The sequence below is a fragment of the Nerophis lumbriciformis genome, linkage group LG34 (assembly GCF_033978685.3).
Source record: "Nerophis lumbriciformis linkage group LG34, RoL_Nlum_v2.1, whole genome shotgun sequence".
NCBI lineage: Eukaryota > Metazoa > Chordata > Actinopteri > Syngnathiformes > Syngnathidae > Nerophis > Nerophis lumbriciformis.
Window position 1 is genome coordinate 21,412,056 of NC_084581.2, and position 23,079 is coordinate 21,435,134.

The 23,079-nt window shown below is 41.3% G+C and overlaps 1 protein-coding gene across 9 annotated transcripts in view; it reads right to left on the reverse strand.

Moving 5' to 3' along the window:
• The window catches only part of syne1a (spectrin repeat containing, nuclear envelope 1a), a 160,297-nt gene that overhangs the window by 99,805 nt on the left and 37,413 nt on the right, over nucleotides 1–23,079 (reverse strand). For 7 of the 9 annotated variants that reach the window (XM_061929703.2, XM_061929701.2, XM_061929702.2 and 4 more), the window contains 24 exons: nucleotides 20,359–20,511; nucleotides 20,021–20,164; nucleotides 19,769–19,945; nucleotides 19,532–19,690; nucleotides 17,018–17,182; nucleotides 16,658–16,792; nucleotides 13,794–14,242; nucleotides 13,622–13,721; nucleotides 13,377–13,541; nucleotides 13,127–13,294; nucleotides 10,689–10,853; nucleotides 10,243–10,383; nucleotides 10,019–10,179; nucleotides 9,723–9,879; nucleotides 8,465–8,692; nucleotides 8,285–8,383; nucleotides 8,033–8,220; nucleotides 3,268–3,391; nucleotides 3,017–3,183; nucleotides 2,794–2,947; nucleotides 1,970–2,607; nucleotides 1,687–1,866; nucleotides 1,453–1,606; nucleotides 1,209–1,367 (listed from right to left, as the gene is read on the reverse strand). In XM_061929703.2, coding sequence (XP_061785687.2) covers nucleotides 1,209–1,367; nucleotides 1,453–1,606; nucleotides 1,687–1,866; nucleotides 1,970–2,607; nucleotides 2,794–2,947; nucleotides 3,017–3,183; nucleotides 3,268–3,391; nucleotides 8,033–8,220; nucleotides 8,285–8,383; nucleotides 8,465–8,692; nucleotides 9,723–9,879; nucleotides 10,019–10,179; nucleotides 10,243–10,383; nucleotides 10,689–10,853; nucleotides 13,127–13,294; nucleotides 13,377–13,541; nucleotides 13,622–13,721; nucleotides 13,794–14,242; nucleotides 16,658–16,792; nucleotides 17,018–17,182; nucleotides 19,532–19,690; nucleotides 19,769–19,945; nucleotides 20,021–20,164; nucleotides 20,359–20,511 — 4,530 coding nt within the window. The remainder of the gene's footprint in view (nucleotides 1–1,208; nucleotides 1,368–1,452; nucleotides 1,607–1,686; nucleotides 1,867–1,969; nucleotides 2,608–2,793; nucleotides 2,948–3,016; nucleotides 3,184–3,267; nucleotides 3,392–8,032; nucleotides 8,221–8,284; nucleotides 8,384–8,464; nucleotides 8,693–9,722; nucleotides 9,880–10,018; nucleotides 10,180–10,242; nucleotides 10,384–10,688; nucleotides 10,854–13,126; nucleotides 13,295–13,376; nucleotides 13,542–13,621; nucleotides 13,722–13,793; nucleotides 14,243–16,657; nucleotides 16,793–17,017; nucleotides 17,183–19,531; nucleotides 19,691–19,768; nucleotides 19,946–20,020; nucleotides 20,165–20,358; nucleotides 20,512–23,079) is intronic. The other 2 variants (XM_061929706.2, XM_061929705.2) reach the window with 1 other exon arrangement.

Consider the following 23,079-nt stretch of genomic DNA (forward strand, 5'->3'; position numbering starts at 1 on the left):
GTCAAGACTTGTTTATATTTCAGGCCAATTAGTGGTGACAGCTGAGCACCTAACAAACTCTAAATGGAAAAAACCCCAGCACGTTATTATTTTTTGCCAATTTAAAACATGGTTGAAATGATTTACTTCTCCATTCTACTTACCGTATTTTCCGCACTATTAGCCGCACCTAAAAACCACAAATTTACTCAAAAGCTGACAGTGCGGCTTATAACCCGGTGCGCTTTATATATGGATTAATATTAAGATTCATTTTCATAAAGTTTCGGTCTCGCAACTACGGTAAACAGCCGCCATCTTTTTTCCCCGTAGAAGAGGAAGTGCTTCTTCTTCTACGCAAGCAACCGCCAAGGTAAGCACCCGCCCCCATAGAACAGGAAGCGCTTCTTCTTCTACTGTAAGCAATCACCCGCCCGCGTAGAAGAAGAAGAAGAAGCGCGCGGATATTACGTTTCATTTCCTTTGTGTGTTTACATCTGTAAAGACCACAAAATGGCTCCTACTAAGCGACAGGTTTCCGGTTCATGAAAAGACGCAATCTCTCCATCCGCACACGGACTACTATTTCACAGCAACTGCCTAAAGACTTTCAAGAAAAGCTGGCTACTTTCCGTGCATATTGTAAAAACAAGATAGCTGAAAAAAAGATCCGGCCAGAGAACATTATCAACATGGACGAGGTTCCACTGACTTTTGATATTCCTGTGAACCGCACTGTGGATACAACGGGAGCACGTACGGTGAATATTCGCACCACAGGGAATGAGAAGTCATCCTTCACTGTGGTTCTAGCTTGCCATGCTAATGGCCAGAAACTTCCACCCATGGTGATATTCAAAAGGAAGACCTTGCCAAAAGAGACCTTTCCAGCCGGCGTCATCATAAAAGCTAACTCGAAGGGATGGATGGATGAAGAAAAGATGAGCGAGTGGTTAAGGTAAGTTTACGCGAAGAGGCCGGGTGGCTTTTTTCATGCAGCTCCGTCCATGTTGATATACGACTCCATGCGCGCCCACATCACGCTGGTTTTTAATATATTATTAAAGTTTGACTGACCTATCTGACTGTTTTTTTGACATTCCTTTAGCGCAGTTAGATGCGGCTTATAATACGGGGCGGCTTATAGGTGGACAAAGTTTTGAAATATGCCGTTCATTGAAGGCGCGGCTTATAACCCAGGGCGGCTTATGGTGCGGAAAATACGGTACCTCCAACCACTGTGCCCTTAATGTCTCCATCTCCCTCTGAATGATGTGCATGCCACAGTTGGGAATGCGGTCCACTTCTCTCTGCAGATCCTCCACTGTGCTGATGAGCTGATCCATGTCCGTCTGTTTTTCTCTCAGCTCATCTTGCAGCTTCTCATGCTACACAAAAACATAAGTTATGTATTATCAATGGCTAGATTGCCGCCACTGGGACTGAGACAAGGTTGTGTGCGTTACTTCTCACCCGTGTGAAGGACGTCCTGGCCTCCTGAGCACTGTGGTTGTGGTTTGGCAGGTTGTGAGATAGTGACTGGGTCTTCTCTACAGTGGCGCAGAGCATGGACCTCAGCTTATGATGATGGCGAAGAAGATCTAGTATTGCTGTACTTTGTTTTTGACTAATTAGAGACAGAAACAAATATGTTACGACAATAACAGACTGCTAAGAATGTCAATTTATTTTCTACTTCACACTGACCTGCTGGTAATGAGAATCCTGACAGTGTCCCAGGCCGCCTTCACGAGTTTAACCTCACCCAGAGCCTCCCCTGCCAGCTCAGTGTCTCTCTGGGCCAACTGGCTTCCCTTCTCTTCTAACCACTGTTGGGACTGTTGTAAGGACTGGAGCTCATTCTCCAGCTGGGCCAAGGAGCGCAGCCTGGGAGACAATAGTCATTCCCAGCCTTAGTTCGTCTAAATATGGTAAATGTTATTTTTTTCTTATAAAGTGTTGAATTTGTGTAAGTGTAGTATTGATATACCTGTTTTGAAAGGCTTGCACTGAGATCTCACTGATCACCTCTTGCCCTGTTTCATCTGCTAGTTTCTTCAAATTATTCATCACCTCCACCTTCTTCTCCCTGAAGGAGCTCCACATTTCTCGGACAGCATCTGCTTCACCCTGCCTCCATTCTAAAGCCCTCTGCGCTTCCTCTAGGGATGTGATGAGAGCCATTGCCAGCTCCCTGCAAGAGGTTCTTCCCTCGGACTTATGCCCCTCTGAGGCACACAAGTAAAGGTGGGCCTTGTTCAGCAGCCCATCTAACTCCACTGCCTCACCCTCAAACTGGGCCACATCTTTTGCAACTTCCACTATAAAGCGATGGAGCTCTTCAGTTTTGGGTGAATGCCAGCTTTCCTTTCTTTGCAGGGCCTCATGAAGCCGGCCAACAGCCTGACCTGCCGCTTTGTGCTTCTCTAAGAAGCACTGTAATTCATTCAGGCCCTTTTTGCGTAGGAGAAGAAGACATTCAGCTTCACTGAGAGGTTGGAGGCAATCCTCTTGCCGAGCCTGGAGCTGCTGCTGGGCCTCTGGAGTGAAGCACTGAAGCAGGGCGGATTCTCTTTCCTGGAGCGCCTCTCTAAGTGACGCATGAGCCTTGAACTCAGACTCATGCTCCTGAAATAAGAGCATTTAAAAATATATATTTCTGTTATCCCCTAAGTAAGTAAATTGTCTGTTCCAAGGTCAAACTGTGGTCCTCATAAAAGTTGTATGAACAACACAGGCATATTTCATTATTAATTGGTATTGGTCATATAAAAGTGAAAAGAAGCTAACTACTGCTTCTAATACAATTCTCACCGTGAGTTTTGTGAACGCCCAATTGAGATCGGTAACATCCACTTGAAAAGAGCTTCTCAAGTTCGACAGAAAGTTTGCACTTTTTTGGCTCAATGTCAGAAGCGCCTCATCAAAAAGCTCAAGCTGGGACAACTGAGACTTCAGCAGCTTGCACCTAAAAATCAAAGAAATTTAAGTCATGTACTGGAAATGTACATATTTGCATGATGAGAAAAATTATTGCCTGTGTGTTATGTTGTCCTTTAGTGAAGTGTATCGCTGCTGCAGCTGTGTGAGATCATCACTGAGCTCTTGCACTCCAGCTTCAGGGGCAGAAGGATAGAGACAAAACGCAAGGTTGACCATACCCTGAAGGAGAGCGTCATTAGAGAGGGTCTCATTCTGCATTTTCTGTAGAAGCAATCATAATAAAAAAATGCATCAATTTAAAAGAAGGTCAAAAAGACAGAAGTGATGGCTAATCAAGTTATTCACCTGCACATGCTGGAGCTCCATACTTATCTTCAGCTTGTCTGCAGAAGGCAATTTATTGGCGGGAGAGCAAAGAGGCTCGCTGTGGTCTAGCCAGCTTTTCATGAAGGAATTCTCCTTTTCAAATCTGAGAAAAGGAGGAAAAGCCCCAAGCATTACTGCTTCAGCACATGCAGACATTGGCAGTGACACTATTAGTTTCTCATGAATAAAACAATGAACTCTAAAACAATGGCTCTTGTGAACAAGAAACAATGATGACAAAAGCATATTATTAAAAACTGAAATAATGATGGTCGACTGTGCAAACAGGCAGATGGAGTTAAAGATAGCATGTGGCTCATTTAGGTAACAAAGACGGGTGGATTTGACACAGAGAGCAATACAAATGGGAAGAAAAGTGCATAATCAAACATATCTTGGAAATAAAACAGCCAAACCGTAAATGTCCTCCAATTTCCTCCAAATGCAGAAACGGTGCCTAAATAACAAACCTTTCTGGGACACTCTTATTCTAATTAGCAGTATGTTGGTCCCAATAGGGGATTTGATAGCATATATTAGTGCTGGGGTGTCCAAGCTTTCCAGAAAGATTGAAGAATGCAAGGCCCAATTTGATACATTGTGTGCATTAGAGCTGCTAAAACCAACCCTATGTAAATAAATAAATGATAAATGGGTTATACTTGTATAGCGCTTTTCTACCTTCAAGGTACTCAAAGCGCTTTGACAGTATTTCCACATTCACCCATTCACACACACATTCACACAGTGATGGCGGGAGCTGCCATGCAAGGCGCTAACCAGCAGCCATCAGGAGCAAGGGGTGAAGTGTCTTGCCCAAGGACACAACGGACGTGACTAGGATGGTAGAAGGTGGGGATTGAACCCCAGTAACCAGCAACCCTCCGATTGCTGGCACGGCCACTCTACCAACTTCGCCACGCCGTCCCCTGTACGTACGTCAATATATGGTAACCTTCAGAAGGCCTTTGACACCGTTAACCACGCTATACTGTTGGATAAGCTCAGAGCAATCGGATTTGATAAAACCTCATCGAGCTGGATGCAATCTTACTTGGAGGGGAGGAAACAGGTGGTAGAGGTGAACGGCACAGTGTCCCCCCCTCTCAGTAAGCTGCGGAGTCCCCCAAGGCAGTATATTAGTGCCTTTACTGTTCCTAATATACATAAAAGACATGTCATCAGCATGCGACTGTGAATTGTTCTTGTTTGCGGATGACTCGGCCCTTCTGGTATCCGGCAAGGACAAGTCACAGGTGGAGAAAATCCTCAGTGCTGAACTCTGTAGAATTTGCACCTGGCTCGCTGACAACAAGCTATCCATACACTTGGGTAAAACGGAATCCATCCTATTTGGGTCCCACATCAACCTTAAAGGCCTACTGAAATGCAATTTTCTTATTTAAACGGGGATAGCAGGTCCATTCTATGTGTCATACTTGACCATTTCGCGATATTGCCATATTTTTGCTGAAAGGATTTAGTAGAGAACATCAACGATAAAGTTCGCAACTTTTGGTCGCTGATAAAAAAAGCCTTGCCTGTACCGGAAATAGCAGACGATATGCGCGTGACGTCACAGGTTGTGGAGCTCCTCACATCCGCACATTGTTTACAATCATGGCCACCAGCAGCGAGAGCGATTCGGACCGAGAAAGCGACAATTTCCCCATTAATTTGAGTGAGGATGAAAGATTCGTGGATGAGGAAAGTGAGAGTGAAGGACTAGAGGGCAGTGGGAGCGATTCAGATAGGGAAGATGCAGTGAGAGGCGGGTGGGACCTAATATTCAGCTGGGAATGACTAAAACAGTAAATAAACACAAGACATATATATACTCTATTAGCCACAACACAACCAGGCTTATATTTAATATGCCACAAATTAATCTTGCATAACAAACACCTCCCCCCTTCCGTCCATATAACCCGCCAATACAACTCAAACACCTGCACAACACACTCAATCCCACAGCCCAAAGTCCCGTTCACTTCCCCAAAGTTCATACAGCACATATATTTCCCCAAAGTCCCCAAAGTTTTGTACGTGACATGCACATAGCGGCACGCACGTACGAGCAAGCGATCAAATGTTTGGAAGCCGCAGCTGCATGCGTACTCACGGTACCGCGTCTGCGCATCCAACTCAAAGTCCTCCTGGTAAGAGTCTCTGTTGTCCCAGTTCTTCACAGGCCAATGGTAAAGCTTGACTGTCAGGAATGTAAACCATGAAACACCGGCTGTGTTATCCGGGACAACAGTCAGGGGGTGCATTCTACGGCGGGGGTGCGTTATCCGGCACAACACCTGCCGCAATACACCGCTTCCCACCTACAGCTTTCTTCTTTGCTGTCTCCATTGTTCATTGAACAAATTGCAAAGGATTCACCAACACAGATGTCCAGAATACTGTGGAATTTTGCGATGAAAACAGACGACTTAGTAGCTGGCCACCATGCTGTCCCAAAATGTCCTCTACAATCCATGACGTCACGCGCAGGCGTCATCATACCGAGACGTTTTCAGCAGGATATTTCGCGTGAAATTTAAAATTGCACTTTAGTAAGCTGGGCAGCACTGTGGGAGAGGGGTTAGTGCATCTGCCTCACAATACGAAGGTCCTGAGTAGTCTTGGGTTCAATCCCGGGATCGGGATCTTTCTGTGTGGAGTTTGCATGTCCTCCCCTTGACTGCGTGGGTTCCCTCCGGGTACTCCGGCTTCCTCCCACCTCCAAAGACATGCACCTGGGGATAGGTTGATTGGCAACACTAAATTGGCCCTAGTGTGTGAATGTGAGTGTGAATGTTGTCTGTCTATCTGTGTTGGCCCTGCGATAAGGTGGCGACTTGTCCAGGGTGTACCCCGCCTTCCGCCCGATTGTAGCTGAGATAGGCTCCAGCGCCCCCCGCGACCCCAAAGGGAACAAGCGGTAGAAAATGGATGGATGGATGGACTTTAGTAAGCTAGCCCGGCCGTATTGGCATGTGTTGCAATATTAAGATTTCATCATTGATATATAAACCATCAGACTGCGTGGTCGGTAGTAGTGGGTTTCAGTAGGCCTTTAAGATAGTCAGTGACTTCACCATAAAAGTGGGTGACATTGTTATCACCAGGAAAGATGAGGTCACCTACCTAGGTTCCATTCTAGAGGCTAATCTTTCCTGTGATAAAATGGCAACCAAGGTAATCAAAAAGTTCAACCAACGAACGAGATTTCTCTATAGAATCTCCTCTCTGGTCAACAAAAGCACCATGAAGATTCTAGCGGGAACTCTCATTCAACCCTTTTTCGATTACGCATGCACCTCCTGGTATCTTAGCACCTCCAAAACCCTCAAATCTAGACTCTAAACATCCCAGAACAAGCTAGTCAGATTACTTCTAGACCTCCACCCCAGATCACACCTCACTCCTACCCACTTCTCCAAAGTGGGCTGGCTCAGGGTGGAGGACAGAATAAAACAACTTGCACTGAGCCTAGTCTATAAAATCTGCTACACCTCCCTGATACCGAAGTACATGTCAAACTACTTCCTTAACGTAAATGACCGCCATAACCACAACACCAGGGGGAGCTCCACTAACCACGTTAAATCCAGATTCCGATCTAACAAAGGTCTTAACTCATTCTCTGTCTATGCCACATCAATATGGAATGCACTCCCAACAGGCGTAAAAGAAAGGGCATCTCTATCCTCCTTCAAAACCGCACTAAAAGAACACCTCCAGGCAACTTCAACCCTAAACTAACACCCTCCCTTCCACATCCTACCTCCCCGGATTGTAAATAATCAAATGTAAATAATCAAATGTAGATACTTATTCTTATGCTTTCTGATCTCTCTCTCTATGTCCACTATTTGCTGTACATATCCTACCAAGTCAGTCCTACACTGTTCCAATGTCCATTTCTCTGATGATGCAATTGTTGATGACTGAAATGTTGATATCAACCAAACCTAACCCCCCCACCCCTTCACATCCCACACCCCGGATTGTAAATAATGTACATAATTCAATGTACATACTCTGATGATTATCTTGTGTGATGACTGTAATATGATGATAGTATATATCTGTATCATGAATCAATTTAAGTGGACCCCAACTTAAACAAGTTGAAAAACTTATTTTTCAACTTGAATATGTTCAATTGAACATATTCCGTTCAATTGAACGGAATATGTACTGCACTGTGCAATCTACTAATAAAAGTTTCAATCAATCAGTCAAAGCTATCTGAACAAAACAGTCACATATTAGCTTTAATGTACAGGTGACGCAGTAAATTAGTGCAATATCTAATAATCCATCTAAATAATAATGAATTCATGTTATTTGTTAAACAAGCCAAGGGCTATCAAGGACAAAATATGCATGACAAGGACACCCCACATTGTATTAGTGGCATATGAGCTTCTGTTGTCAGTGTGTCAGTGAGTTATTAAGTATCTGTAGTCAGTATGATGGTATCAGTGTTTAGCTTCCGTTATCAGCGTGATCGCAGCATTTGTTATCAGGCTGTTTAACCTTTTTGTCAGAATGATTGTGTCTGCCAGCAGGGTATTAGCACCCGCCTTTCAATCCGCAAACATTAACCACAATCTTCTGTGGGGCTGTGACGGTTTAATTTATGGCCACCTTGAAAGACGCCTGTGCCAATGAATATTATAAAATAAAATAAGCTAACAAGAATGAAATATTCAGCTACTAAAAGGTATATAGTAAAGTCACAACATACCTTTGCCACAGTGCAAGAAGGCTCTCTAATGTAGATTGTTTCTCTGTGGCCTTTTCTATCAACTCTCCTTGCAGCGTCTGAAGGTCAACGACCTCTTGCTCCAGTGTGGTACCCTCACCAAGCCGCCTCACAGCCGAGCGCAAAACCATCAGTCTGGGCTTTAGCTGCTCCACAGCCTGGGGCACCTCCTACAAAAAACATGTGGATAATTTGTCCTGTGCAATTGACTTCAAATGACTCTACTTGTCTTACCATATGACTCTGCAAGATCTTATGCGCCTCAGACGATGCAGAGCAAAATGAAGCTGGAGAGTCAAGTTTCTCTTTAAGATACTTCATTGTTTTCTTGACCTAAAGTGCAGCAAATGCATCAGTTAGTGAAAAATGACCAGCTTGTTTCCAGCCATCATTTATGGACCCAATCCTTAACACCTGCTCGAGGTTATCGTTGCATCTCTGCCTGTGGGAGGAGCTCTGATTAAGCTGCCCTGCCAAATGCTCTGTGTTTTCCATCAGCTCCTCCAAGGAGTGCCTCATCTGGGTGAGGCCTGCACGGATACTCTCGCCCTCTCCAGGGGTCACAAACCTGGACAGGGCTTTGCAGTCCTCCTCCATGTGGACCAGGACAGCCTTCCTCTCCTCTAGATCTTCTGCCACTGTCTGAAGGATAAGAATGCAGGCATGTGAGCACTCTTTAAGAAAAAAAGAGGAAAACTGACAAAAAAAAGAGGAACACTGACGAAAAAAAGAGGAACATTTATATTGACACAATGTGCTGCCACGCAAGCACCGAAATAAAATTTAGAAAGTAAAGACTACAATTCTTGTTGGTGCATTTTTACACTATATTTTATCTTTAGATTTATTCTCATCTACCGACCTCTTTTGGCTGTCTTATATGTCCCATGTAATGTACCATTGATTTTTTAGGGTTTCATAGTAGATAATTTACTAACATTATTATCATTGGAAATTCTATTACACACATGCAAAGAACTCAAAAAACCTTTCCCATTTGGCAACTCTATCCTGTAGCCACGGCCCCTCGGGGTAATATACCTACGGTGTTGTGACCTCTGTTTACAAATATACCTTCTCGCTGGCTACTAATAAATACTCTAGAACTACAACTGGTTCGGAACTACCAGTGTTTGAAATGTAATTATCCAAATATGATTAGCAGCAAAGTAGAAATCAGTCAACGTTGTGGCTGGGAGAACGAACGCAGGCGACAACAAGTAAGTTAGCTAGATGATGCTAACTATGCTAACTATCGAGCTTCTTTCCACGCCCCTGATCGTCTCCCTGTCCTGCGATTCAGTGCGGCGTTTAGGCAAGAAGAACAGCGAGTACCTGTGGCTGAGGTAAACGTTCAACAAATGTTGCTTAGTTCGAATTTCTCTGCTATTTCAATATAAAAACGCTGACGTGATATTTTGGCGCAAAAATTAATGTTTAAAAACGCGAATTTCTGCGTTTTTGCAGTGACAGAGAGTAATGTTTGGAAACTTTATATTACAAAATTTAACATTTTTGCCATTGTCATAAGATTGACAAGGTTATTAGATGGGTAAGACCTGTCACATTTAATTCATAATTATCAACTTATAGTCTGTCATCATTGCCCTAAGACTACTTTTCATAGATGCACAGACAGTTTCAGTGTACATTATTAGAATAATTGAAATACTTCTACTGTGCAGATGTGTTGCTCCAAATGATCTGAGGGTGAGGTGATCTTGATGGCCTCCAGCGCTCTCTGATTTTCATTGATCCGTGAACAGAACAACTTTAGGTCAACATTGAAGCGCTCCCACAATGAGCAGATCCTTTCCAGATGTACAACACTGGAAGGAAAAAGGAGATGGTATCATTAACAATTGGAGGATGCCCAATGGGATACAAAATGAGTGTCTACGACCATGAAAATTTAGTGCAATAAAAAGCACCTCAATGGAAGTGCTCTCTTGAAGGTAGTGTACTAACTTTTTGCTGAGGTGGTCTTGAAGATCCTTGACGGCTTCTCTGGCAAACTGGGCCTGCTGCAGTACCAGACTTTGATTCTTCGGACCAAGCTGAAGGTCTACTGCATCCTCCAGGAGGACGTCTGCTCGGACACTGCAGTCCTCCACCTTTAGTAAAAGGTCCTTAAAGCAAATGCAAACATTAGATGACAGGGACAGAGCATACAATTGCACACAAACAATCACCTTGTTGAGCTCCATTTCTCTTCTCAGGCTGTCCAGGCTGTTGAATATAAGCTCTTTTCGCAGCTCAGTGTTTGTCTCCCTTATAAAACTCCAAACTGTTTCTCGCTCGGTTTCAAAGCTCTGCCAGGAGTCCATAGTGGCCTGGAAAATAAGATCAGAAGTTTTAACAAACATCTGAAATTATAGTAGGTGGTCTTATCCTTGTGCTACTTATGTGTTTATACTTGTAGAAGTTGGCATGCCATTTAGGTACAAATGCTACTTTCCCAGGATGCCATAGGCTCTGACAGTGTCCAAACAACATTAACAAACCACCACAACAATCAATACTTGGTTAAGCCCCGTGAACAATGGATCAATCGATAATCCCAGCAGGAAGCGTGCGGTCACATTTGCAAGCAAGCATAAACGTTCACACGTGGTTGAGACACACATGCTTTCACTACCTGCAGGTTGTGCTCCTTTGCGCTGAACTGGCAGTCAACTTCTTTGACACGTTCTTCTAACTCCTGCACAGAGTGACTCAAAGCCTCTCCAGTCTGCAGCTGGTGTGAGTGGGACACAAGAAGCTCTGCCTCCTTCCTGAGAGCTTGTAGTTGTTTTAGGCGTTGCTGCAATGCAAAATCAACATAGCAATATATAATCTATTGAGATCCAATGCCTACAGTTATGTTCATAATAATAGCAGTGTGTTGAAAAAGGCGAGTAAATCTCAAAATTATTGAAATAAAATGTATTTTAATGAACACAAATGCATTGGAGACACACATTCTTTTTCAAAGCAAGAACATTGGAAAAAGTAATTGAATTTGATAATATTTTACAGAAAGTCAGGAAATATAATGTTAAAAAAATAACAGTGTTGACATCTCTTAACAAACTCAAAAATGTACAGTATAAACTAAGAGGTGCTTGAAGATTCAACTTTCTTGAGAATCATAAACTAATATCTTAGTTGCATAACCACGGTTTCTGATAATTGCTTCACATCTGTGGTACATGGAGTCGACCAACTTCCGACACTGGTCAACAGGTATTGCAGCCCAGGACAATGTACTACATTCCATAATTCTTCTGCATTTCTTGGTTTTGCCTAATGAACAGCTTTTTTTATGTCAACCCGCAAGTTTTCTATGGGATTAAGGTCCGGGGATTGTGCTGGCCACTCCATTACTTGAACTCTGTTAGCCTGTAACCATGACTTTTAGGGGTGTGGGAAAAAATCGATTCGAATTGTGATTCTCACGTTGTGCGATTTAGAATCGATTCTCATTTTTAAAAAATCGATTTTTTTTAAATTATTTTTATAATATATATATATATATATATATATATATATATATATATATATATATATATATATATATATATAAATTTTTTTTTTTTTAATTAATCAATCCAACAAAACAATACAGAGCAATACCATAACAATGCAATCCAATTCCAAAACCAATCCCGACCCAGCAACACTCAGAACTGCAGTAAACAGAGCAATTGAGAGGAGACACAAACACGACACAGAACAAACCAAAAGTAGTGAAACAAAAATGAATATTATCAACAACAGTATCAATATTAGTTACAATTTCAACATAGCAGTGATTAAAAATCCCTCATTGACATTATCATTAGACATTTATAAAAAAAATAAAAAAATGAACAATAGTGTCACAGTGGCTTACACTTGCATCGCATCTCATAAGCTTGACAACACACTGTGTCCAATATTTTCACAAAGATAAAATAAGTCATATTTTTGGTTCATTTAATAGTTAAAACAAATTTACATTATTGCAATCAGTTGATAAAACATTGTCCTTTACAATTATAAAAGCTTTTTACAAAAATCTACTACTCTGCTTGCATGTCAGCAGACTGGGGTAAATCCTGCTGAAATCCTATGTATTGAATGAATAGAGAATCGTTTTGAATCGGGAAAAAATCATTTTTGAATCGAGAATCGTGTTAAATTGAAAAAAAAAAATCAATTTTGAATCGAATGGTGACCCCCAAGAATCGATATTGAATCGAATCGTGGGACACCCAAAGATTCACAGCCTTAATGACTTTGCTTGCTTGCTGGTGTGTTTGGGGTCATACTTAGTCATGTTGAAACAGCAGTTTTAAGGGCATTTCCATTACAGCATACAGCAACATTACTTATTCCAGTATTCTGATGTACTCAAACTGATCCATGATCCCTGGTATGCGATTAATAGGACCAACACCATCGTACAGGAAACATCTCCATATAGTGATCCATTCGAATAGTCGTTTTTCTTTTTTTTTTCCTCGTGTTTCAGGTTTTGGCTGCCATTTTAAAGCGTTTGATATAATTTTTACTGAACAGACTATCATTTTCTGCACTTCCTTATTGTTTTTTTCCATCTTTTATTAATTTTACTCTGTTTTTCAAGGACAATTGCACAGCCAGCATATGCAGCGTCAGTTGCCTTGATCCTTAAATAAGAGCCACCTGTTTAAAACCTTTTTTTTTTTCACATAATCAATGACCTCATTCATTTTACTCGGGACTGCTATTATTTTTTTACTTTTCAGTAAAGGTTTCAGGTTCACAGAATCAGCAGCATGCACGTCATGTCTGTTGGGTCTGTTTGTTTTTTATACTTTTACTAAACCCTGTAGAAAGTTACTTGATGTGTAGAAATTGAAATTCTAACAAAAACAGTGGGTTATCTTGCGAGTGATGTGGGACTGCTATTATTTTGAACACAACTGTGTATGCATGTATACATATACATACTTTATACATACATATATATATATATATATATACATATATATATATATATATATATATGTATATATATATATATATATATATATATATATATATATATATGTAACAGCTCTGTATGCAAACCTGGTGAATAAGGAATAGGTCCTGGGCTTCCTTCAAGTCCTCAGCATCCAGAATCCTGCTGATCTGCTCTCCGGCTTCCTTTCCGGCTTTCAGGACCTCCTTCAAAGCGCCACGCACATCCTCCCTAAGCTCCTCAAACTGGAACACACTTGAGCCCTCTCCACCACCCTGTGAGTAAAGAAGTTTTAGGGTCAGGCCAAATGAAAGCAGGGTTACATTGCACACTTTAAGGGTTGGCAACTTGGCATACCTGACACAGTGATGAAAAAAGGTCCCTAAAATCAGCTGAAAGTTTGGTCAGGGCTGTTTGCTGTCTCTGTATCTCCAGTTCAGAACTTACGTCAGTTAAGCTACAAAGACGGCTCTTAAGCCACATTAGGTTCTCTTCTCGGGCATGTCCTGCAGCTTGCACTGCCTAAAATTAATTTAAAAACAGCGCTGGTTAGCTAGATTTGAGCAAAGTGCATGCAAATAGAGCATGTATAATATGCTCACCTGCATGGCAGCTTCAACTTGCTCCTGACTTGTGGAAGTTATTGCAGTCTCATTAAAGAGCCTGCTCTGAGAAGAGAGCCAGTCTGAGAGCTCACAAAACCTGTAGGGAAAACAAGCATTTGAGACCCTGTTCTGTGTGCAAGGCCAGGAAAGCATCCAAATGAACATGTACCTATCATTCCATTCTTTCCACTTATCAGGATGCTGTTCCAGCTGCAGGCTGGTGCTCCTGACCTGCTCTGTAACCTCCTCTACAGCCTTCTTGGTAGAATCTAGCCTTCTGTAAGCCACATCGTTGTCAGGCAATTTATGACACAGATCCTCCATGTTCCTAATCCTCTTCTCGCACAAAGTCAGAGGTGTGCGTTCCCTGAAGAACGCCTGAGGAAAAGAGAAAGAGAGGGATGTGATGATGATGACGACACCCAGTGATTTTATTATGAATCTAACGAGGCTCACCCTATGCTCTTTGACCACATGCTCACTGGTTGAGATGTACGAAAGGGCTTGGATTTCTCGGTGAAGCTCTGCTCTGCAGTCTTGCAGGACGGCCTCTACTCGACTCTGCTCCACCTCTACCTTCAGACGGAGCAGGTGGGATGGTACTTCACCCTGAATGTCCTTAGATACAACACAGCAAAGGAATTTTGATGCAGCTATTGTATTGGGCATTTTTTTTGCACATTTACCTAATTTTGTGGCAGTGAGTGTCTTGGTAAAAAGCAACTCGTTCTCATTAAAAGTAAAATCAGGCATAATATTTTACATTCAAATTGGACTGCATAGAGCCACAGCTGTCACGCTCTGTTATATCAGATAATGCCGTATTTTGACTTTGTTGGGTTTTTCCTGTGTTTAGTGTTTGACTTCCTGTCCTGCGCTCTAATTTTGGTGGCTCACCCTGTTATGTTGGTGTTTTCCCATAACCGCTTCACGTATGTCCCTGAGCACTGATTCACGCACCTGTTTTGTTTTAGCAATTAGGACTATTTAAGGCAAGCCTGGGCCACCATTCTTTGTCGGGATATTGTGTTTGTTTGTACACTACTTCTGAGAGGTAAACTGTTTTGCTGCTCTCCAGTCATTCAGTTACTTTACTTTGAAGCCTGTTTTATTATTTTGTCATTGTCAGCGTTGGGTTAGTTACTGAAAACCAGTAACTAGTTACAGTTACGAGTTACTTTATTTCAAAAGTAACTCAGTTACTTACACCAAAAAGTAATGCGTTACTGTGAAAAGTAACTACTTAGTTATTATTATTATTTTTTTTTTTTTTTTTTTTTTTTTTTTAAAGGCTCCCATTAATGCCCTTTTAGCCTTCATTTCAGTACTGTTATTGCACTGGAGAATAATACAATCTGTTGATCAACTTGACATGTATTTGCATCACTGAACTTTGCTAAGCAATGTGGTCTACATACAACACACAAAGACAAATATATGTTTCAAAGGGCCAATTTATTTTGGGCCAGAACAAATTGACAAAACTATTTTAAATAGCTGCAACATAACATACCTAAGTAACAAACCGCATAATAACAACATGTCACAACATAGCTGTAAACCTGGCTTCACCCAAGGAAGGCACACATGACATGATTATATGTCATGTCACTATACACAGCACACATACTGCTATACACACGCCTAACCAGGCCTTTTTTTCTCTCAAGGAATTGTGAAATAAAATCATGTCTTCAGTGAAGCCCAGAACACTCTACGCATTTCCCCAGTTTTAGTTTAGAGATAAGGAAAGATTGGCCTGGCCCACTAGGATACCTCTTTATGTTTGTGAACTTTATAGTCTATACATTTATAGTGATGTGATAATCAAACACTCTAGAAGTCTAGAATGAAAGAGTATATAAGAGAATTGACAGAGTGTGTGTACCTTCAGTGCTGAATGATGAGCAGAGGCAGAGTTTTGAGTGTCTTCTTTAGCTCGCTTTACATTTTTATGTACTCACTATCCACTGTGTCCAGGAACTTGGAAAATGTTTTCGTGCCATTTGCCGTTTGACGCCCGCTATCATGCTAATTAGCTGCCTGAAGGGGGTGACTCTACTGTAGAAATAGCCTGCATGTCTTCTAGCACACACGCTGCAATGGCTCTATCAATGTTGTCCTGGCTAGCAGTCCCTCCATTAAAATCCTTAGGTGAAGTGTGTCTCTCTTTACTAGCTTCGTCGAAGCATGTTGCTTTTGTAGCTGTTTCAGCAGATTTAAATTGCTGTTTTTGGCAGTAGATGGGATCTTTGATCCAAGACACAACTTACATTGAACTAAAATGTTATTTTCTTTGTGCTCGACAAAAGAAAAGTAGTTCGAATATCTCCATTTTAAGAAACTCTGCTTCAGCTCCGCCATGATGTCTTGTTAGTAAACACAGGCAGGCCCCCCCCACCCCCCAACCCCGCCCCCCCCCCCCCCCCCCCCCACACACACAGAGCGCGCCTCTTCTCACACGCCTCTTCTCACACGCCTCTTCTGCAGCTCTCCAATAAAACACACTCAGATCTTCTCAGTTTCTAGCCGATACTATATAAAAAATAACGTAAAATAATGCAGTAACGCACCATGTAGTAACGGTAACTGAGTTACTGAATATAAAAAATAACGCGTTAGACTACTCGTTACCGCCGAAAATAACGGCGTTACAGTAACGTGTTACAAAGTAACACTGGTCATTGCATAGCCTTCCCTATGAACCGGTGCATCTCCTGCTGCACTCGTCTTGTGTTTTTGTCTAAGATTACCTGAACGCTGCCTGATCGGCTTCTGCAACCTGGGTACAGCCAGTTATCGCTGTCATGCGACCCGAGCGTTACAACAACTGTATAATGTAAATCAAAATGATACACATTTTCGGTATGATTACAACTTTTTCTATGAGCTTAATTTTTATAAAACACTAAAAGTGTGAACTCTATCCAAGCACAGCACCCTTTTGGTTACATTTTTCAAATATTAGTTATGCCTGCCCATACTATGACGATTAATTGGTGAGCGTGGTATTAAGTGTGTCAATCCTCTAACCTTCCAGTACTTGTGCAGCCTGCGGACTGTCTCTTGTAGCCCCTGTTGCTCTTCTTCTGGTAGGATGTCGGTCAACTCGTCACATGCCTTCAAGAAGACGCTCAGCACGCGCTGATCCAGTTGGCTGAAAAAATCCTGTATGACAGAAATAGAAACCGCCGTGAATAACCACACCCAGGTTGAAAGGCACTGATGAGGCAATGATGTCATGGCATCACCTCAAAGCACTCACTAACATCCAATCGGATTTCTGTGATGTCATGGCTAGGCCGCTACTTGCATTGTGTTGGAGATTGCTATGGTATGGTGTAATGATGTATTTTGTAGTCCCCAGGGGGAAACTATTGGCTTTCATCTTACTGTATGCGTCTTCAGTAGTTCCTCGGCATCTCCGCTCTCTCCCAAACACTCCTGGGCTGTCTGTAGCACTCTCTCCAGATCTTGTCGGGATTCCTCAAACCTCCTCCTCAGGGAGCTGTTGGCCTCTTGCTGCCTTCTCCATTCACCAACCTCTTTCAGCAGAGCCTGACAGAGAAGAGCGAGCGTCATCAGCGTTCAACTGTCGTAATTGTACTGTATTTATTTTCTTCAATTAATGAGACATGAGCCCTGTTGTTGTGGCCTCCTGGCTGTTTTTGTTCGTCTTGTAATTTTATTACCAGTGTTTGGGCGCATTTAGGGCTTGATTTATACTAAAATCCAAATACCACGCGCAAAACAGCGGGTGCAATCTATAAAATAGCATGTACTCTTTGTCCAGGAGAGAACACACAGAAGCTAATAAAATAAAATAAGATAAAATAAGATAATGCTATTATATAGAAGGGAAAGTCAAACACAAATACAAATAGACAGAGTAGATATCCTTCCATCCATCCATTTTCTACCGCTTATTCCCTTCGGGGTAAGAAAAAATGTTTTGGGTATAATAATAGATGATAAAATGAACTGGAAACCTTATGTAAAAAATATACAACATAAAGTAGCAAGAAACGTCAATAATGAATAAATCAAAACATGTACCGGACCAAAAATCACTTCTTATTCTTTACTGCTCGCTCGTGTTACCATATATGAGTTATTGTGCAGAAATACCGAAAACAACTAAAAATGTGCGCTTCATTCACACAAAGTGTTCCAAAAAAGATCAGTTAGAATAATACATAATGTTGGATATATAGAACATACAAACCCTTTATTTATTGAATCGAAAATATTGAAATTCAACGACTAGGTGAATTTGCAAACAGCTAAAATGATGTACAAAACGAACTATAACTTGCTACCCAAGAATGTATAACAATTCTTCTCAACAAAAGAGGAAAAATATAACCTTAGAGGAAAATCTAATTTGAAACATTGGTATGCGCGTACAACACTTAAGACCTTTAGCATATCAGTATGTGGAATTAAATTATGAAATGGATAAGCAAGAAAATCAAACAAAGCACTAATATGATTAAGTTTAAGAGACTGTTCAAACTATGAGTGTTCACAAAGTACACAGAACAATATTTAGCATAAATATCTTGAAGCTTTAAAAAAAAAAAAGGAGAAAGCTAATGATTATTTATATATTTAATATTTGTTTACTTATGGTATATGTATTTATTATTTAGTCATTCACTTTTCTGTTACAGAGAACAAAGAAATGGGATAAAACTGCAATGATATGAAAAGGGGTAAGATTAAATAAGCTCTGCTTCTTCTTATCCTACTCCTTTTCGGACATGCTGTAATGAAACAACTGGAAATATGTGATGTATGCATGTTTGAAATGAACTGAACTAAATTTAACTATTACTGGGTGTGTTGCGTGCGATTTACTGTGTGCAATTGAAAAGTGGTGTAAACCGCCTTATTTATTAATAAATGAGGAAACACTCTTATTTACTGCACATTCATGTTATCATGCTCCTACCTGTGGCATTTTGCTATGTTTTCAAACAAGCAGGAGACATTTACTACTTTTTATGGGCATTTTAGAAGCAGTCGTGCAGTGCATCTACAGTGACACCATTTTTTTTTTTTTTTTTACAGCTGAAGTTGCGCTCATTAGTGAGAGGCTCTACTTAATCTGATCATGACACATAGAAATGCAGACTTAAGTTTTTTTCATATAAGAAACATTTGGCTTCCTCCCACCTCCAAAGACATGCACTTTGGGATAGGTAGATTGGTAACACTAAATTGGCCCTAGTGTGTGAATATGAGTGTGAATGTTGTCTGTCTATCTGTGTTGGCCCTGCAATGAGCTGGTGACTTGGCCACGGTGTACCCCACCTTCCGCCCAAGTGCAGCTGGGATAGGCTCCAGCACCCCCGCGACTCCGAGAGGGACAAGCTGTAGAAAATGGATGAATGAATAATATGTATATGTGGAAAAAGCTAACGACGTTAAAAATATTAAAAGGACACCAAAACGTAATTGAATGTGTTTTGATCCTCCATTTGAATCCTCCAGGAGCTATAAAATTATGAAATGATATAGACGATATGTCTGATATTTTTTTATATGACCGTCCAAAATGTTGACACACACACATATAGGATGGAGGTATCTCGTCTGTCTGTGCAGCGCAAGCACTGATCCTGCAGCCATGTGTGGAACTGTCAGTTTGCACGTCCTTCTGACACGTGCTAAAGTGTTGGTAAATCACATTGCATGTGCTAAATACTTATATTTGCATCTTCTCCTCCCAGTATTGTGGGCGTTTTGATGTATTAATGAAGACAGAGACGCAAAATGGCTTGTTCGCCTTATTCTGCTCGCTTAACAGACGAAATCCACTTTGCACACATTTAGTAGGTCAGCTTTGCATGTGCTATCAGGTTTGCACATGTTTTAGTACATGCAAACCTTTAGTAGTCTGACCTGTGCTGAGCCTTGTACATCAGCAACTGTCTTCTGCAGCAGGCATGTGTCGAAGTGCCGAAGCACCTTGCTGTTGGAGAGCGCCCTGTGCACCGTGTGGTGGTTCCTCTCGATTACCGACACTCTTCGCTTACAGCTCTGCTGCTGCTGTAACAAATCCTGAGCACAATGTAGACAGTGTTGAATATAAGACTAAATACAGTATTTCCACAGTTGAATCTGATGATGATGTCGTACCTGCCACTTGTGTCTGTGCATGGTTGGGCTCTGTGTGTCTGCATCTCTGGCTGTGGCAGTAATCTGACTGGCCTGCTCCAGTGCTTGATAAAAGGCAGTGATGTGTTTGTCCATCTCCTCCAACAATGGCAGAAGAGCATGACATTCCCTCAAAAAGATGGGACATTGCTCTCTAACCTGGCAAGCACATAAGTCAGACAAGAAGACAATGTTGTGGATGAAATAGAAAAAGTGACAAAGGTTAACACTTACTCGACTCAGCTGACTCTTAGCTGTTGTCATGGCTGCAATGACCCGGGTGGCCTCGTCGTGCGGCGCATCCTTTGCAAGCAGCTGAGCGCTACGGCCGGCCAGCTTGTATTGAGTCTCCATGGCAACAACCTTTTGCTTGGTATTCTGAAATGAATGGGTCATGTTTTTTCGTTTTGTTTGACACAGAGGACCATGACAAGGTCTGAACCTGATATAAAGAGCATTTATGAATATGTGATATGATGACATGCACTATATGGGCACAAATACAGGGACACCAGCTGGAAATATTGTGTTAACCTGAACAAAAGTGTACTATTTGTCCTTTTTTTCCACACCTCCACATCCTGCAGAAAGGCTCGAACACTGAGGAAAGACACATGGACAGGAGCACTGAGCTTTGCCTCTGCTGCGTCCAAAAGCTCTTTTAAAGACGACATTGCCCCTAGATGGTCTTTTCTCCACTTTACCAACTCATCAGCTCGGGAGAGCTATGCAAAAAGAGACAATAGATTAAGTATCTGGTTCACCACATGGCAGTTAAGAATATTAGTTGCAAAGGAGCATATTGTTTATGTAAGACAGACCTGTGTGTTGATTTTGTACCTGATGGTTTCGACTACAACTGCACTTTTTTGGGAATTTAGTCTATCATTCACAATCCTTACATGAGACAAGAACACATAGGTCTCCTTTTTGTGTATTTTAAATCGCAAAAAACGGTAATAAAAGGTGGCTAAAAACGTAGCTAATGGAATCTATTCCGCTTATAAATCCTCCTCAAAAAACAAAGAACGTCAACAATACTCTATTTGCTGGGACCATTTAGCAGTGTAACCCGTTGTTATTTTAGGGCTATTTGTACAGCAATAGCATGTGAGACTGCGCAAGAGGAAATGTTTTTTGCAGAGCCAAACTGTTGTGAATGAAACGGTAGACATATATGTACGGTATATATATGTATATATATATTTGTATACAGTATGTATGTAGGCATGTATATATATATACATATATACATGCATGTATGCATGCATACATACATAAATATATACATACATACATACACACAATCATATATATTAGGGATATATAACGGTATCAAATCTCACAGTACAATATTATATATTATCACGGTATTAAGGCCACTGTACGATATTATTGCTGAATATGTCCAAAAATAAGAAAGTTGGCAAAAATGCCATTGTGTGAAAAAAGAAGTGTTAGCAATGTTAAGGATAACCACCCTACCTAAATGTTCTAGTCATTTAACAAGTATTTCTAAGTGCAAATAATTGTGCAGGAACATCTACTGTTTCAAGCAAATATATAAAAGAGTAGCACAATTGATGTCTTTAAAGTAACAATGTAAACATCCAGTGTAACAAGTGTAAAACAATAGTGTAAATATTAGTGTCTTTTTTTTTTCTTTTTCTTTTTTTTTAAATTAATTATTAATATTAGTGTCTTTCAATTGCACATTATGGGAAGCAGTGTCCTCTCCAGGGGTATTTTTTTACATTAGCCTGAAAAATGTTATTTCCCACAAAAGTAAACTAATAATATGAATTTTAACAATGTAATGCCTCACAAACTCGCTGGCTTCAAATATCTTTTCAGTCTGATGGTTTATGAGGTGGCAACTTGTCCAGCACTGCTTCCCGCCCGAGTGCAGCTGAAATAGACAAATGGTAGAAAAATGGATGGATGGATTGAGGATGTATCATGTAGCTTTTTAGTTTACTCGTATTTCCCGCGTTTAACATTTTTTTGGGGGGGGTGATTTCCCGCCGTGGAGTGCGACGAGAACTTCTTGGAAACTCTCGAAACAAAAGTGGCGCGCTTCACTTTGCAGAACGCAGACTCTCTTAGCCTCTGCCAAATAGGTTATCTTTTGGCCTGGGCTTGATTGTCTGTTTGTTAGCAACATAACTCAACCAGTTATGGATAAATGTCATGTCCAAAAAACAATTCCTTTTATCTACGACAAGTACGAACACACTTCACTTCCTGCTTACGGCGTTCCACGCCTCCCCCTTAACGTTCCCGCGCTGCGCAGATGATTTTGGGAGAAGTATTTTATTTACAGACCCGGCCTATGCTAAAACCCCAGAAAAAAATACATTTACCAAGTTTTCGTTTGATACTGTCACATTGTTGAGAAGACTTTGAAACCGAAATACCGCAGTACTCATAATACCGTTACATCCCTAATATATATATATATATATATATATATATATATATATATATATATATATATATATATATATATATATCAGTGACGTGCGGTGAGGTTGATGGCTGGTGAGGCACTGACTTCATCACAGTCAGATTTACAAACATATGAACCCTAAAGAGTATCTTATTCACCATTTGATTGGCAGCAGTTAACGGGTTATGTTTAAAAGCTCATACCAGCATTCTTCCCTGCTTGGCACTCAGCATCAAGGGTTGGAATTGGGGGTTAAATCACCAAAAATGATTCCCGGGCGCGGCCACCGCTGCTGCCCACTGCTCCCCTCACCTCCCAGGGGGTGATCAAGGGATGGGTCAAATGCAGAGGAAACATTTCACCACACCTAGTGTGTGTGTGACAATCATTGGTACTTTAACTAAACTTTAACTTTACACATACAAACTGTAGCACACAAAAAAGCACATTTATTTAAAAAAACGATATTATGGTCTTACCTTTACTTATAAGTGCGGGAACAGTGGTGTTCGTGTTGGAGGAGTTGTGAATGAATGAAATATGAAATCCGTGCTGCAGTCTGCAGGTGTACCTAATGTTGTGTCCCTGCAGTCGTTCACGGCTCCTCCGGCGCAAGCATTGTTGTTTTTGCACTTTTTGGCTTCTTGTTAAGTGACTTTTTTTGTGTGGATTTGCACGTGGAGGGTTTGGGTGTGGGCTTTGGTTGGTGTGGCGCTCTCGTCGGGGGGTGCAGTCTGCGGCGGGAGTGCATTAACCGGCACCAGGAGGCGGGATTACTGCGAGCCTCACACAGTGAGTCTTCGCAGCAGTTTTATGATTGCTCAGCACAAGAAATACTTTACAC